The sequence below is a fragment of the Dromiciops gliroides genome, chromosome 3, assembly GCF_019393635.1.
Source record: "Dromiciops gliroides isolate mDroGli1 chromosome 3, mDroGli1.pri, whole genome shotgun sequence".
Taxonomy (NCBI): Eukaryota; Metazoa; Chordata; class Mammalia; order Microbiotheria; family Microbiotheriidae; genus Dromiciops; species Dromiciops gliroides.
The window spans coordinates 390,728,171-390,741,525 of NC_057863.1; the positions used below are offsets into that span (position 1 = coordinate 390,728,171).

The window sequence follows — 13,355 nt, forward strand, 5'->3', positions numbered from 1 at the left end:
AAGGAGACAACGGGCACCATTTATTCCAGTGGACTGGAATCTGAATATTAGTTCTACATTTGGTTACTATGAAATTTACTGTCTTTCTCCAAGCCTCAGTGGCTCAATATCTGTAAAATGGCATTCTGCTTTAAAACTATAACTAACTTTTTAAAAGGTCACAAAACTCGATGAATAAAAATGCAACAACCAAAGAATGTGAATATGATAATTTGGGTTTGATCATTCCCTAGGATCCCCTCCCCCAACCCCACATACACATATACCCACTTCAGGTGCCTAATGATGCATGAAGTATGTTTATTCTGTTCCTCTTGTTTGCTCCATCTATTACTCCGGCTGTCCTGCTGCTTGGCCACGAAAGCCCCCAAATAAAGCCATATACATTGTTAATCAGTAACTTAAGTATTTCATTTAGTCCCCTCATTCCCAAAGGAGCCAAGGCAATACCCCACCAGGGCTGCCTCAGAGCATTTTGAGATGATTAGAGCTGAAAGTTTCTAATTTAATCAGGGCAAAAAGGCAAGAAGCCTCTGCAGAATAAGCACTGCCTGCTTAAATCCTTGGCCACATTTGAATTCTGCTTTGTCCCACTTGCTTTAACCAGCTGAGTCTAAGCTTTGAACAAAATGCTATTCAATGAATTTCCTCCCAGGACCATGGTCCACAAAATCTCAAGGGTCTGGGCGTTAGGTTGTTGTTTGGGGTCTTAATAAATGGTGATTTATTCTTAAATTAAGCCAAATCACAGAGCTCCTCCTCTCCAACTTGCTTCATCTCCAGAGCCTCGCAAACTTTCTTACTCTAAAGTCATTCAGTGTTGCCAAGAGCTCTGGGAGAACACAGCCATTTCTTCAATCATCCAACCTGCAGCAAGGTCGTCTTCTTTCTTTTTGCCCCAAGTCGTCAGCTCTGATTTTAGAAGCCTGCTAAGTGATTCACTGGATAGAAGGTTGGATTTGGGTTCAGGAAGACTTGCACTTAAATCCTACCCTAGACCCTCAGTAGCTGTATGACTCTCTAAGCCCCTCTTGGCTTCAGTTTCTTCAGTTGTAAAATAGGGATAATAGCAACATCTAATTGTGAGAATCAAATGATATAAACTGTAAAGCACCATATAAATGCCTGTCTATTAGCTTCCTCTGCAATATACAGAAGAACACATAGATACTACATATATATGCTGACCGAAAGAGCCTCTATATTAAAACTTTCATGCAGACAATACTAAATACCAAAACATAAATGTTGGTTATAAAAGTACTTTCCTCAAAAAACAAAAACAAAAACAAAAAAACAACCCCCCCCCAAACCAAAAACATCCCTGAGTGAAAATGGTGCACAGCTTATTATTCCCATATTGCATATGAAGGGTCTGAGGGTCAGAAAAGTTAAGTGACTTGATCAGGGTGACACAGCCTAACAAATACTGGAGGTGGGAATTAAACCCAGATCTCCTCACTCCAGGACTAGTTTTGTTACTACAATACATTGCCTCTATGATGAACTACCTATCTTTTTTTTGGGGGGGGGGGCAGGGTAATGAGGGTTAAGAGACTTGCCCAGAGAACATAGCTAGTAAGTGTCAAGTGTCTGAGGTTGGATTTGAACTCAGATCCTCCTGAATCCACTGTGCCACCTAGCTGCCCCCTGCCTATCTTAAACCCAGCTAAAACTGGGAACCCATCTCCATTGTTTTCTTTACAGTGGCTCAACCTATAGGGGCTGGGCTGCTCAAAGGACCACTTAATTTCTAACATCCCACCTTCTAGGTCGGGCTGTGTTACCTACCCACCAAAATCCTACTTACCCTTCAAGGTTCAGCTTAAATCCACTCTCCTCAAAGAAACTTGCACTGAATACCCCTATAGCAAAAGTGATCTCTTCTTTTTTTAAAACTTAGATAGATGGGACTTAGTGGCCATACCATTTATTTTCATACTTTTTACACTGCCTTTTATTATAAATTGAATTTTTCCCATGTGAGAGGCAATATGGTATAAAGGAAAGGGAAGAGGCCTGAGATTCAGGATCTCTGGATTTTTTGTTAATAGCCTTATGGTCCCAGGCAAGTTATTTAAGGTTTCATGCCCTGTCTACCTCATAAACCATTGGTTTTGAGTAAAAGGATTGTAAGTAGATAGGGTACTGAAAATCCTATGTCAAATGGAAATAAATCTTCAGTCTCCAAGTTTAGTAATAAAACCTTTCTCCCTAAGCAAATCCACTTTTCTGAAAGATCACTCTACATTGAAATAATAACTGTTATCATTTCTAAAAAGGAAACAAGTTGGCTATAGTCATGCCTATACCCTGCATTTACCCCCCCCCCCCATACACACACATACCACCTTTATTTCAGGCAGCTTTGTCCAGGATCTCACCACAGTCCAAAAGGTCACCCCAACTTAAGAGGAATAAAGGTCAGGCAGCTGCTGAACTCTGATACCTGGTGTCAGATGGTCCTTACCTCATTGCTCACCACCACATGGATCCCTGTTGGTCCCTGCCGGTAGACTCTGTTAATATGCTGAGGGGAAATGCTGTAGAGGTTTGCAATTTTCTCAATTAGCTCCAACGTGGTCAGCTCCTCCAAAAAGATAGCATGGTACACTGAAGAGAGAAGAAACAAGAAAATACTTTTAGTTAGCTCTTTTGAAAAGTTTGCTCTCTAAAGAATAAACTACTTCTAGCTAATAACTTAAGTTAGCAGAAGTCCACAAACCCAGAGAAAAATAATACCTTGCCTTTTTGTTTTAAAGAATGGACACTGGGGAAGCTAGGTGGCGCAGTGGATAAAGCACTAGCCCTGGATTCAGGAGGACCTGAGTTCAAATCTGTCACTTAACCCCCCATTGCCCCACAAAACAAAACAAAAAACAAGAATGGACACTGAGCAAAATCAAGAGAACCATTTCTATAATAAAAACAACACCTTAAAAACCTTTTTTTTTAGTCTTAAGAACATCCAGCAATGCAAAAACCAATCAGAACTCCAGGGGACTAATGACAAAAATAAGTCCCCCACCTCCTGAAAGAGAGGGGCTAGACTTAAAGCTACAAAAAGAGGTATACATTTTCAGACATGGCAAATGTGTGGGTTTGCTTTGTTTGATTATGCTTATTCATTACAAAGGTTCTGTTTTTCTTTTTCAATGGAGGGAAGGGTGGAGAGGGAAACCAACAATATTGTCAAAAAATAAAAAAATAAAAATTCAAAGGAGCATTTAAAAGAAAATCACAGAAGAGAGCAAAAGCAAATTCAGACAGAAAGATGGACAAACAGAACAGCTTTGAAATAAACAGGATGGGGGCAGCTAGATGGCGCAGTGGATAGAGCACCGGCCCTGGAGTACCTGAGTTCAAATCCAACCTCAGACACTTAACACTTACTAGCTGTGTGACCCTGGGCAAGTCACTTAACCCCAATTGCCTCACTAAAAAAAAAAATAATAATAAAAATAAATAGGATGAATTTATTACATACATTTTTTAAAGCTAGCTATATATAATGAAGATGCATAATTCTTTATACAATCTTTTTTTCCCCTGTTCTGCTTTGCTTAAGGGGGAGGGTGATGGGTGCAAAATAAAAAAGTTTTAAAGAATGTTTCCTACCAAAAACATAAACCACATTATCACTACTTACTGTAGTGAAATATGGTTATAATGAGTATATTGCTAGAAATAATGTTCCTGGACTATAGGACATAGTACATGAAAGAGAGTCACTGCCCATCCTCTGTTGCAAATTATCAAGAAGAGAGAAAGGAAAGGGAACATGCATACACCCTTCTGACTTTTCCCACCATGCCTCGAGATCATTTTGTATTGTTTCACTTAATGGATAATTTGGAAGTCCGGGGTAGGGGGAGGAGAGTCAAAAAAAAATCATAAGACAAATAATATTTGCTGGCCAAACAAAAGTACTGGAAAGAGTTCAGCTTTCCTGTTCCTTCTTATACTCCTCCCCTGCAATGCAAACAACACCCAAGCAGGTACTTTAGGTTGTAAAGAATAAGAACTGCATGGTTTATTACAGAAGCTGTAATCTAATTAAAAGCGCATTTACTCCAGGTCATTCAAGGGGACTTGAAAGTTGCTTGGTTTTACTGAATCCTTCTCCAATGAATAATGCCTTTCATGTTAATGATAATTTTAAACTTTTAAACCATTTCCCCAGAGAACTGGCAAGTAGACTAAGGACTAAACTTGAGAGTCAGTAAGTTCCCAATTCAAATCCCCTACCATTGAATAGTTGTGTGTGTGACTCTAAGAAAGTCACTTAACCACTCTCAGCCACAGTTTTTCTCCTTTGTAAAATGGGAACAATGACAGTATCTGCCTTATAGGACTTCTGTGACAATCAAATGAAATTATATATGTAAAAGGCTCTGCAAATTTTAAAGCACTACATAAATGTTAGCTACTATATAAATAATAGGCACTGAAACTCTCTCATCATTTTACTTTGTTAAAAAAAATTACATTAAAAGAGGAGCTTTGAGGGTAGCTAGGTGGCACAGTGGATAAAGCACCAGCCCTGGATTCAGGAGGGCCTGAGTTCAAATTCAGCCTCAGACACCTGACACTTACTAGTGGTATGACTCTGGGCAAATCACTTGACCCTCATTGTCCCGCAAAACAAAAAAGGGGGGCAGGGAACTTCTCAGAAGGAGGCAAAAAGTAGGTGGGTGATGATACATACTAAAAAAGAGCATCAATAAAACTTTTTTTTGAGGGGTGAGGCAATGGGGGTGAGGCAATGTGCCCAGGGTCACACAGCTAGTAAGTGTTAAGTGTCTGAGGCCGCATTTGAACTCAGGTCCTCCTGACTCCAGGGCCGGTGCTCTATCCACCGTGCCACCTAGCTGCCCCCAATAAATCATTTTTAAAAGGCAAAATAAATACATAAAGCACATTCTAAAAAGGTAAATTATCTCCCTGCCCATCACTCAGGCAAGAATTTATCTGTGGCCATTCATTAACATGATTATTATTATTTTTTTTTTTGAAGACCAGATCTCTCTATTTCCCCCGACCCACTGCAGACTGGCAAGGAAGCTGTAAGCTGCTTTGTTTCCAACTGGGGCTGGTTCGCTTCTCCTTAGGTAGCCTGGCAGCACCCTTCTCCCTGGGGCTCATCACACTGGTACCAAAATTAGTGCAACTCAATTGGCCTTAACCCCATGGCTGTTCAAAACGTCCAAATCCCATGGATTCCAGCCTCAGCCTTCCTAGTAGCAGAGTCTATACACCATCCTACTTTTCTGTCTTCCATTATGTATAGAAGATTCTTTCCCATGCTATCTTTTAGGTCCCAACAGATGAAAAGGGAATACTAAAAGGCTATTGGGTTTGTTTGTTTTTTTTAAAAGATACTTTGTGATTATAGTATACAGGAACTACTTTGAAAAATTTAACACCACACATTTCTGGTGGCTGCTTTGTCACTCTGAAGGTACAGGGGTGAAAGGCCAGCCAACTTCTAGAACTCCAGAAATAGTTGTATTACATTAACTGGCTAAGGGCTATAAAGTTACTTGAATGTCAACCATATATTTCAACAAGGAAGGCACATAAGCTGGAGCAAACAACTGACTTTCCAATATTTAACTACCCCTTAAGCTCGTAATCTAGGGCTTCTGATCCATGTCTGGTTTAGCTGCAAGGTCCCTATACTTATCAGTACTACCTGTCTTTATTCAACTTACCAGTGAGATTGGTATATGAAAAAGAAAACCCATTTTCAATGGAGCTCCATACTCAACACCAACGACTATGAGACATCAAAGAAGTCTATCAAGCATAAACTTGGTGGGGCAGCTAGGTGGTGCAGTGGATAAAACACTGGCCCTGGATTCAGGAGGACCTGAATTCAAAACTAGCCTCAGACATGATACTTACTAGCTGTGTGACCCTGGGCAAGTCATTTAACCCTCATTGCCCCCCCACCCCAAAAGCATAAACTTGGGACAAAAATATACAAGAATCCTAGAGCCAGATCTGTATGATTGCCTTAGAGTTGAAACCATGTTATAATGTATCTGTCCTTGGGCACCTTCCCCCCCAACTTCATGAATGTGGTCCAAGAAGAACATGCTTTTATCTGAATTCCACTTTATAATAAATGGAGATGTGTAAAAATTCCGGTGTATCTCTTTAAGGATTAGCAATCATATTTCTGTCCCTTTTTCTTGCAGTTAATTGCAGCTAGTCAATTGCTATTTCCAAGTCAAAGGCAAATAACTAATCATTGATGGGGTACAGAAATGAGGTCCCTAAATAGAAGGGACCACTTTGGGGAGTCTATTGATCGGAAGAGAGGAACTGAGTATTACAGTTGGTAATACTTCTTAAAAAGTAAAACTATTCTAGCTTATGTGTTCCTAAGATCCCCTACAAACCTACAACTAACTTCCCTTTAGCCTCGCCACTGTTGCTGTGGAAGAAAAATGAAGCTCACATAAAATGAACAATCAAAGGAGGGTTCACAGATTTTTGTCAAATTCAAGATGGGGGGTGATTTTTACAACTAGGAAGCTTCTAGGGAACAACTAGGCAGTGTTCATATTCTACTGCTTTGTTCCCAGGAATATAACAATTAAGAATCATTTTTTCATAAGCTTTCTCTAAGTTTCTCCATCATCTAGCACAGAGTAATGGACCACATATTCTTCACATATTACAGAGCAATGCTCTGAGGCTCAGGAGACCTGAGGTTGATTCCTGAACTTTACCAGATATGTGACCTTGGACAGATCACAGTGACCTCTAAGGGGTGAGAGTTTCCTCACCTGCAAAAATGGTAGAAGTCTCTTAAGAGCTGTTCTGGCTTCAACAATCTAAGACCAAATGAAATCACATTTAACAAAACGTCCTATCGCATAAAACTTAGGTATTAAGGAGGAAAATAGACAAAATCCCCTTGGAGATGACTTTTTTGCCCCAGTAATAGATTTCCTTCTTCAGAACACCATGCCAAAGAACCATTCTCTGCCTGTGCTTATTTATCTCATGATTCCATCTACACTTGCCACACAGCTCACAAATTGCCCCTTGTCTAAGGAGATAAGAATGATGAATGAGAATCTCTAGTCAAACTGGTTAGCCCCTCCGAACCAACTCACCACACAAATTGCTGTCTCCACCTTCTCTCTTCTGCTGAAGATGAGACCTGTTCTGCTCCAATTCCTGGCACACATAGATGGTCATCTTTGGCCTTACATTTCTAGCAGCAAGACAAAATTAAAAAAACAGTAACAAATGTAGGTTCTTATATGGGATGATGGCCAATTGATTTAATTCTCTGTTACCACAAAGGATAAAACAAGAACAAAAAAACTAAAAATGTCTTGGAGGGGCGGCTAGGTGACGCAGTGGATAAAGCACCAGCCCTGGAGTCAGGAGTCCCTGAGTTCAAATCCAGCCTCAGACACTTAACACTTACTAGCTGTGTGACCCTGGGCAAGTCACAACCCCAATTGCCTCACTTAAAAAAAAATGTCTTGGAGAGGATTGGGAGAGGAAAGAAAAAGACGACTCTGGATTTTAAGTTGCTAGATAGTAGAAGGAAGTTGAACAACTTCCATCTGTGAAGAGACTTAGCAATAGGAGACAAGATACCCATCTCTCTGGAATGGCTTAAGAATGACGTCCCCTTAGAAACAAATGGCCCAAACTATCTTGCTATATAGCCCAGGAATGGGTCAACTGTCCAGTTTCCTAACTGTTAAACAAATATATCTGCAGATACACAAGTGCCAAATTGGAGCAGAAAGACAACTTTAAAGTGGAAACAGGGAAGAGCCAAAGAGCCTCTTAGAAACTAGCAATTCAATAGGGTGCATTTGCTCTTTAGGTCATCAGCCCCATAAAGCTGCCCTGGAGTGGGAGAGGAGTCCAGAAACACTGACATTTCGACAAATAACGTTTGAGCAACTGGGTAAAAAATAGTCTTTGTCAGCAAAAAAGATGACAACGGACGGCTTAAGTCAAATTTAAAGCAAAGAAATTGTCGGTTCGGCCCTGGGACTTTCCAGTCCCAGACCAACCAGGTTCCCCAGTTTGTATACAGACTCAGGGTCTTTGGTTTCAGTCACACAAAGATAAAAGCTTCAGAAATCTTCAAAAGTATTGAGATTTCTAATTGCTCTTGATGTGTTAGTTTGAAATGATCACACACCTGCCTTTGATGGCATTGAAGAGCCGGATTCCATCAGCAGGGCCACAGATTTGAACAAAATCTTCTTTGGACATTTTTAGTAAGTCAGCACCTAGATATTAAAGAACAGGCACCCACAAGTTATAGAAAACAAAAACCAGGAAGGAGCCATAAGTCTTTATGTAGCCAACCTAATTTTTTTCTAACGTCATAGAGAGCAGAATACAACCAAAAAAGTTAGCTATAAATTTTGATCTTTAAGGTTTAGGAATGGATTTCCTATAGTGAAGATAGAGAATCTCCTTTTCTGTAGATCTTTATTATTGACCAAGCACCTGCTACATACAAGGGACCAGGCTAGGGAGGCATTTTGTGGAATACAAAAAAACAAGTTGGCACATTCCTTTCTCTTCAAACTGCCAATAGTCTACTTGAGAAGACAATACTGAACATAAAACTATACACAAATGAGCTTTAAGGAAAAGAGTTTATCAGAAGAGGGAGAGTTCCCCCAGAGGTGGGCAGTTACATAAAGTAGATATCATTCATCAGCATGAGAAGAACTGTCGAGAAAGAACAGAGGAAACACAGAGGTGATGCTTAAAATTCTCAAGACACACCAGAGGATTTATGCCCTTAGACAGAATTCATCTAATACAAATTCCCTTCACTGCAATGCAATTCTCTTTAATTCAACAAGAATTTGCTGAGCACAGTGTCTGGTCCAATCTAACTGAGTTGACATGAATATACATACAACACAATTAAGGAACATTACACAGATATTAACTACTTTCTAAATGTTTCCTTTACCACCAAGCCTTTATTTAGAATCTTTGGAACAGGAGGGGAAAAAAAGATCCAAGGAGGGGAAAAGTCTAGAAGGCAATGAGGCAAAGAGTAATTTCAACATGTATAAAAGTAACCAAGAGAACACTTTAAGAAATATCCTCTGAATTAGTCCTGTACCCCATTCAAAGCAGGATTCTATTTTTAAAAGGTGATGATATTGAGTTCCAGAAGTACCAAGAAACAGGTTATTCTTCCCTTATTACCCCATTATGCATCACTTGCCCATGAATTTATTTAAACTTTCCTCAACCTCTTTATATTTCCAGTCACTAACACCTGTGGGGCTGATGATTTTCCATGTTTAATAAGCATTATATTCAATGGTAGTTTTTCTTTTTTAATTGTTCTACAACTAACTCCCTTCTAGCTTTAAGGTACCTTCAAAGACTCTTGAAGCACTATGTGATTAGCAGTTTGGAATGGAATCTTTTTTCTATTGTTACTACTGCTTGTCTACAACATTATTGTGCCCAAAGAAATGAAAACTATGTAAATTCAGAGAAATTAGGGTACCCTTGTATGATACGAAATTAAATAAGCAGAGCCAGGAAAACAATATATGGACTGACTACAACAATGTAAACTTAAAGAACAACAAAACAAATCAATGCTGCTTAAAATTTAATGAACACTCTTGTCTCCAGAGAACAGATGGAAGAAGCACACTTCCTTAGGGGAGGTCATATTTCTGGGTTATCCCATAGCCTTTCGTGTGCTGCTTTTGAGCAGTAGCAAGTTTTTCCTTCCCTGGAAGTCTTTAAGGAAAGACTAGATTAAATACTTTCCAGTTGAGATACAATAAAAGTTCTTTTGAGGGTATGGATGAGATATGACCACTGAGACCCCTTCCAACTCTGAAATGCTGTGATTGATACGCTTGCACGTAATACATTCTATAAATATAGAAACAATCAACATACACCCAAGGAAGGGACATAGGGAGTCATTTAACTCACCAGAGAAACTTGAGAAGAGTCTACAGAACGGAGAAAACCTATTGCGGTAAAGCCACTGCTGGGCATCTTGAATAGAAGCGGAAGGAAGGAGGTGCTACATTGCAAAAAGAATAAGAGGTCTTGAAATGAACTGTTCATCAGTGTCCTAAAAGAGAAAAGCAGCACATTAAAATGATCTCAAATACTTACATCATTGCTGATAGGCAGAGGCTCCACTTGGTGAGTTGGAGAACTGTTGCTAAAAAATTTGCATAAGATTAGGAGACAAAAAAACATTAGGGCAAATCCTCACAGTACAGTATACTAGTTATCTAACTATTGCACTTTTCAAAGAATTAAGATATATCTTTCCTATCAGGCACACAGCAACCTTGATAACAGTATTGTTTTTCAGTAGGGTTTATTTTAAATGAAATGTAACCAAAAGATTCTTCTCACTCCACTGATTTTTTTTCTTTTCCTTTCCTTTTTTCCTTTTCTTTCTTTTCTTTCTTCCTTCCTTCTCTCCTTTTGTTTGTTTGTTTGGTTGGGGTTTTTTGTTTGTTTGTTTGTTTTTTGGTGCAGAGAAAACTCATTTTAAAAATATGAACCTTCAAAATCCTAAATTAACCCTTTAGTATTTAGCAGAAGGTCCTGGTAAATTAAGTCCAATGTATGATCCCTCCCAGGACTAGATAATCAAGTTGCAGATACTTGAAGTACTGAGGCTTTAGTTTTGTTTGTTTGGGTATGAACTGCATCCACTTGTAAAATTTCTCTCATAAATACCTTGTTTCTGGTTCACTTCCACATGTGTACAGGAAAAAATAACATATAAACTGAATGTTAGACTATTTAATTGTACATTAACATGATAGGGAGGTCAAAGGAGTTCCACCAATATGAAATTCCCTTGCAATGCATATAACTATTCCCTAATTTATTCCTCTTTATTCAGAATTTTATGGATCATGCTCCTTTTTTTCTAAGAACATTTATACTTAACAATAGCTTATAGCAAAACTGAGAGCTCTTTTTTCTAATGTCAGAGAAAGGAGAGCTTGCCAAATGAAGCAAATATAGAAAACTGTGACCCTCCTTAGGGGATTCTCTGTCTCAATGTCAAATGGCCAGTCTTCCTTTTGACCAAGTTTGTGGTCAAACCAGTTTCTCTAGTGGAAAACTATTGCCTTCTTACACAGACCCCAACAAAAATCACACAGATTTTAAATTTAAAGTTCAATCTCCTGACACAAATAGCTATTTGGGCACATTTACTTCCTTCTCTATGGTTTGCTCTATAAGCAGCCAACCAATCCCAACCCTGAAATGAATCTAAAGAGGTAGAAAAAATATTTTCCTGGGGCTTCATAGTCCCAGCAACCTGGAAATCGGGAAGTCACTGAAAGGGCCCAAATTCTAGGAAAGCAATTCTTCATTTAAGGGTTTCATATCTCCAAAGGCCAGAGAGATGCATCCATGACTGGGAATGTTCAATGAATTACCAGGCATTTTTAGAGATGAATAGAACTATAGAAACCATTCAGTACAACTTTGTTATGTAGCTGAGAAAACTAAAGCATAGGAAAGCTGATCAACTTATCCAAATTCCCATAACTAGAGCCACTGTAACCTAGTGTCAGAAGACTAGAACCCAAGTCCCAAACTTCTAGTTATCACACTGTCTCCAAGACGTGTCCTTAGGGAGATCAAAATGTTAAGAAATCAAAACCCATAATCAGTGACAGAAGTAGAGAATGGGGTCTATTGTCCCATGTATCTTAATTAGTTACTGCCTTATACATACATAACACAAATGATCTAAGCCAATCAACGACTAACAGTCTATCTGCCAACCTAGAGTATACTTGGGCTGTGAGTTTCTTAAGGTTTCCAATCTCCCTCATCATGCTAAAAATAGGCTCTAAAAAAACTAAAAAGCAATATACCCGTCTCTTTTATTAGCAATTAAATAAAAGTAATACAATACTTTGACTCAACAATTCTCAAACCCATCTCAATGCCCCCATGTTTGGGCTACAAACAAGAAAAAGGAGGATGAAGAAATAAACCCACATAATCCAAAGGAAGAAATTTCCGGACGTACCCATCTCCCAGGCTGAAGCTGTTTGGAGAGCTGTTGTAACTCGGTGATGGGACATTGTTTACTTGGTAAGGAATATCTGGCCATGGAGAACACTGTCAGAACAGAGCAAAGAACGGCAGTGACCCAAGTGTATTTTGGGGCCATTGAATATGTAGATTTGGTGCCAACACTGCATTTTCTCCTTTTTTCAAGGGATCATTTAAAACCAAACGTGCACAGTGTTCTCTTTTTTAACCACCTCGAGGCCCCTCCCCCCCCCCCGCCTCAAGTAATGGTAGGAGAGAAGATGCTGAGAAGTTCACCTTTCAGATTAAGTGTACTCAGATTAAGTATGAATCTGAAATACAAACCAAATACAAAGGATATTTTGTGCTGATTGGGATTGCCTTTTTCCTCTAGGTAGTCCCATCAGGTTATTTCATGTCAGTCTTACTGTGCTATAAGAAAGGTGGCAAGAGTGTCGCTCCCATGTGCATGACTAAGAAAGTGAACTCAAGTTATATGGAAGCAGATGAAAAGCACATTATACTCTAGTGAATAGTATGGAAATAAAACCCAAGAGACAACCACTCTCAACTCAAATCCACAAATATTTATGAAATTACTGAATGCATATTGTATGCAAGACACTATATAAGTAAGTGCTTAAGACATATAATTTCCTGAAAGAGCATACAATCTTACTGAGATTATTAATTGACATAGGAATCTCCTAAACCCATGAGAAAGCATACAGGTTTGGCCCATTAGGAGGGTAAAAATACTGTAGTTCTGGTATCTGTTCCTTTCCTTCCTTCTAACAGTGTTTCTTTGTAGAGAGTCAGTTTGTAGCATTCCTTAAGATTTACCCTCTGCATCTAAGAACTACAGAGTGGGTAAATATTTAACTCCACAGCCAATGCAGGTTGGAATTTGATGGTGCCTAATTCTACAACTTGCAAAGGCAAGAGAAAGCCTAATGAGGAGATGTGACTATGCCTCCCTTCCTGTTAGTGTTGCACAATAAGACTTCCTAGCTCAATTACTGTCACGGTAGGAATTCCACACAAAACAAATGAAAGTTGGGATTAGATTTACCCAAGATATAGAAATCACTTATTGTGAATGTTTATTGATTGACCTGAATGACTAATACTACTTAATGATTACCACTCATTGGGCTCTTAGCATAGGCTACCTTATACTGTTAGTGGCCTTTGTATATACATGTCTTCTCCCTCCTCCACTGTACTGTAAGTTCCCTGAGGACAGGAGTCATGTCTTGCACTGACAGTAGCAGTGAGCACAGTCCTGGCCA

The 13,355-nt window shown here is 39.1% G+C and overlaps 1 protein-coding gene across 1 annotated transcript in view; it reads right to left on the reverse strand.

Annotated features, from left to right (window-relative positions):
• The window catches only part of TFCP2L1 (transcription factor CP2 like 1), a 55,363-nt gene that overhangs the window by 7,602 nt on the left and 34,406 nt on the right, over positions 1-13,355 (reverse strand). Inside the window, exons 8-13 of the mRNA XM_043990796.1 lie at positions 12,059-12,150; positions 10,162-10,210; positions 9,973-10,066; positions 8,186-8,276; positions 7,131-7,231; positions 2,471-2,613 (exon numbers count right to left, since the gene is read on the reverse strand). Coding sequence (XP_043846731.1) covers positions 2,471-2,613; positions 7,131-7,231; positions 8,186-8,276; positions 9,973-10,066; positions 10,162-10,210; positions 12,059-12,150 — 570 coding nt within the window. The remainder of the gene's footprint in view (positions 1-2,470; positions 2,614-7,130; positions 7,232-8,185; positions 8,277-9,972; positions 10,067-10,161; positions 10,211-12,058; positions 12,151-13,355) is intronic.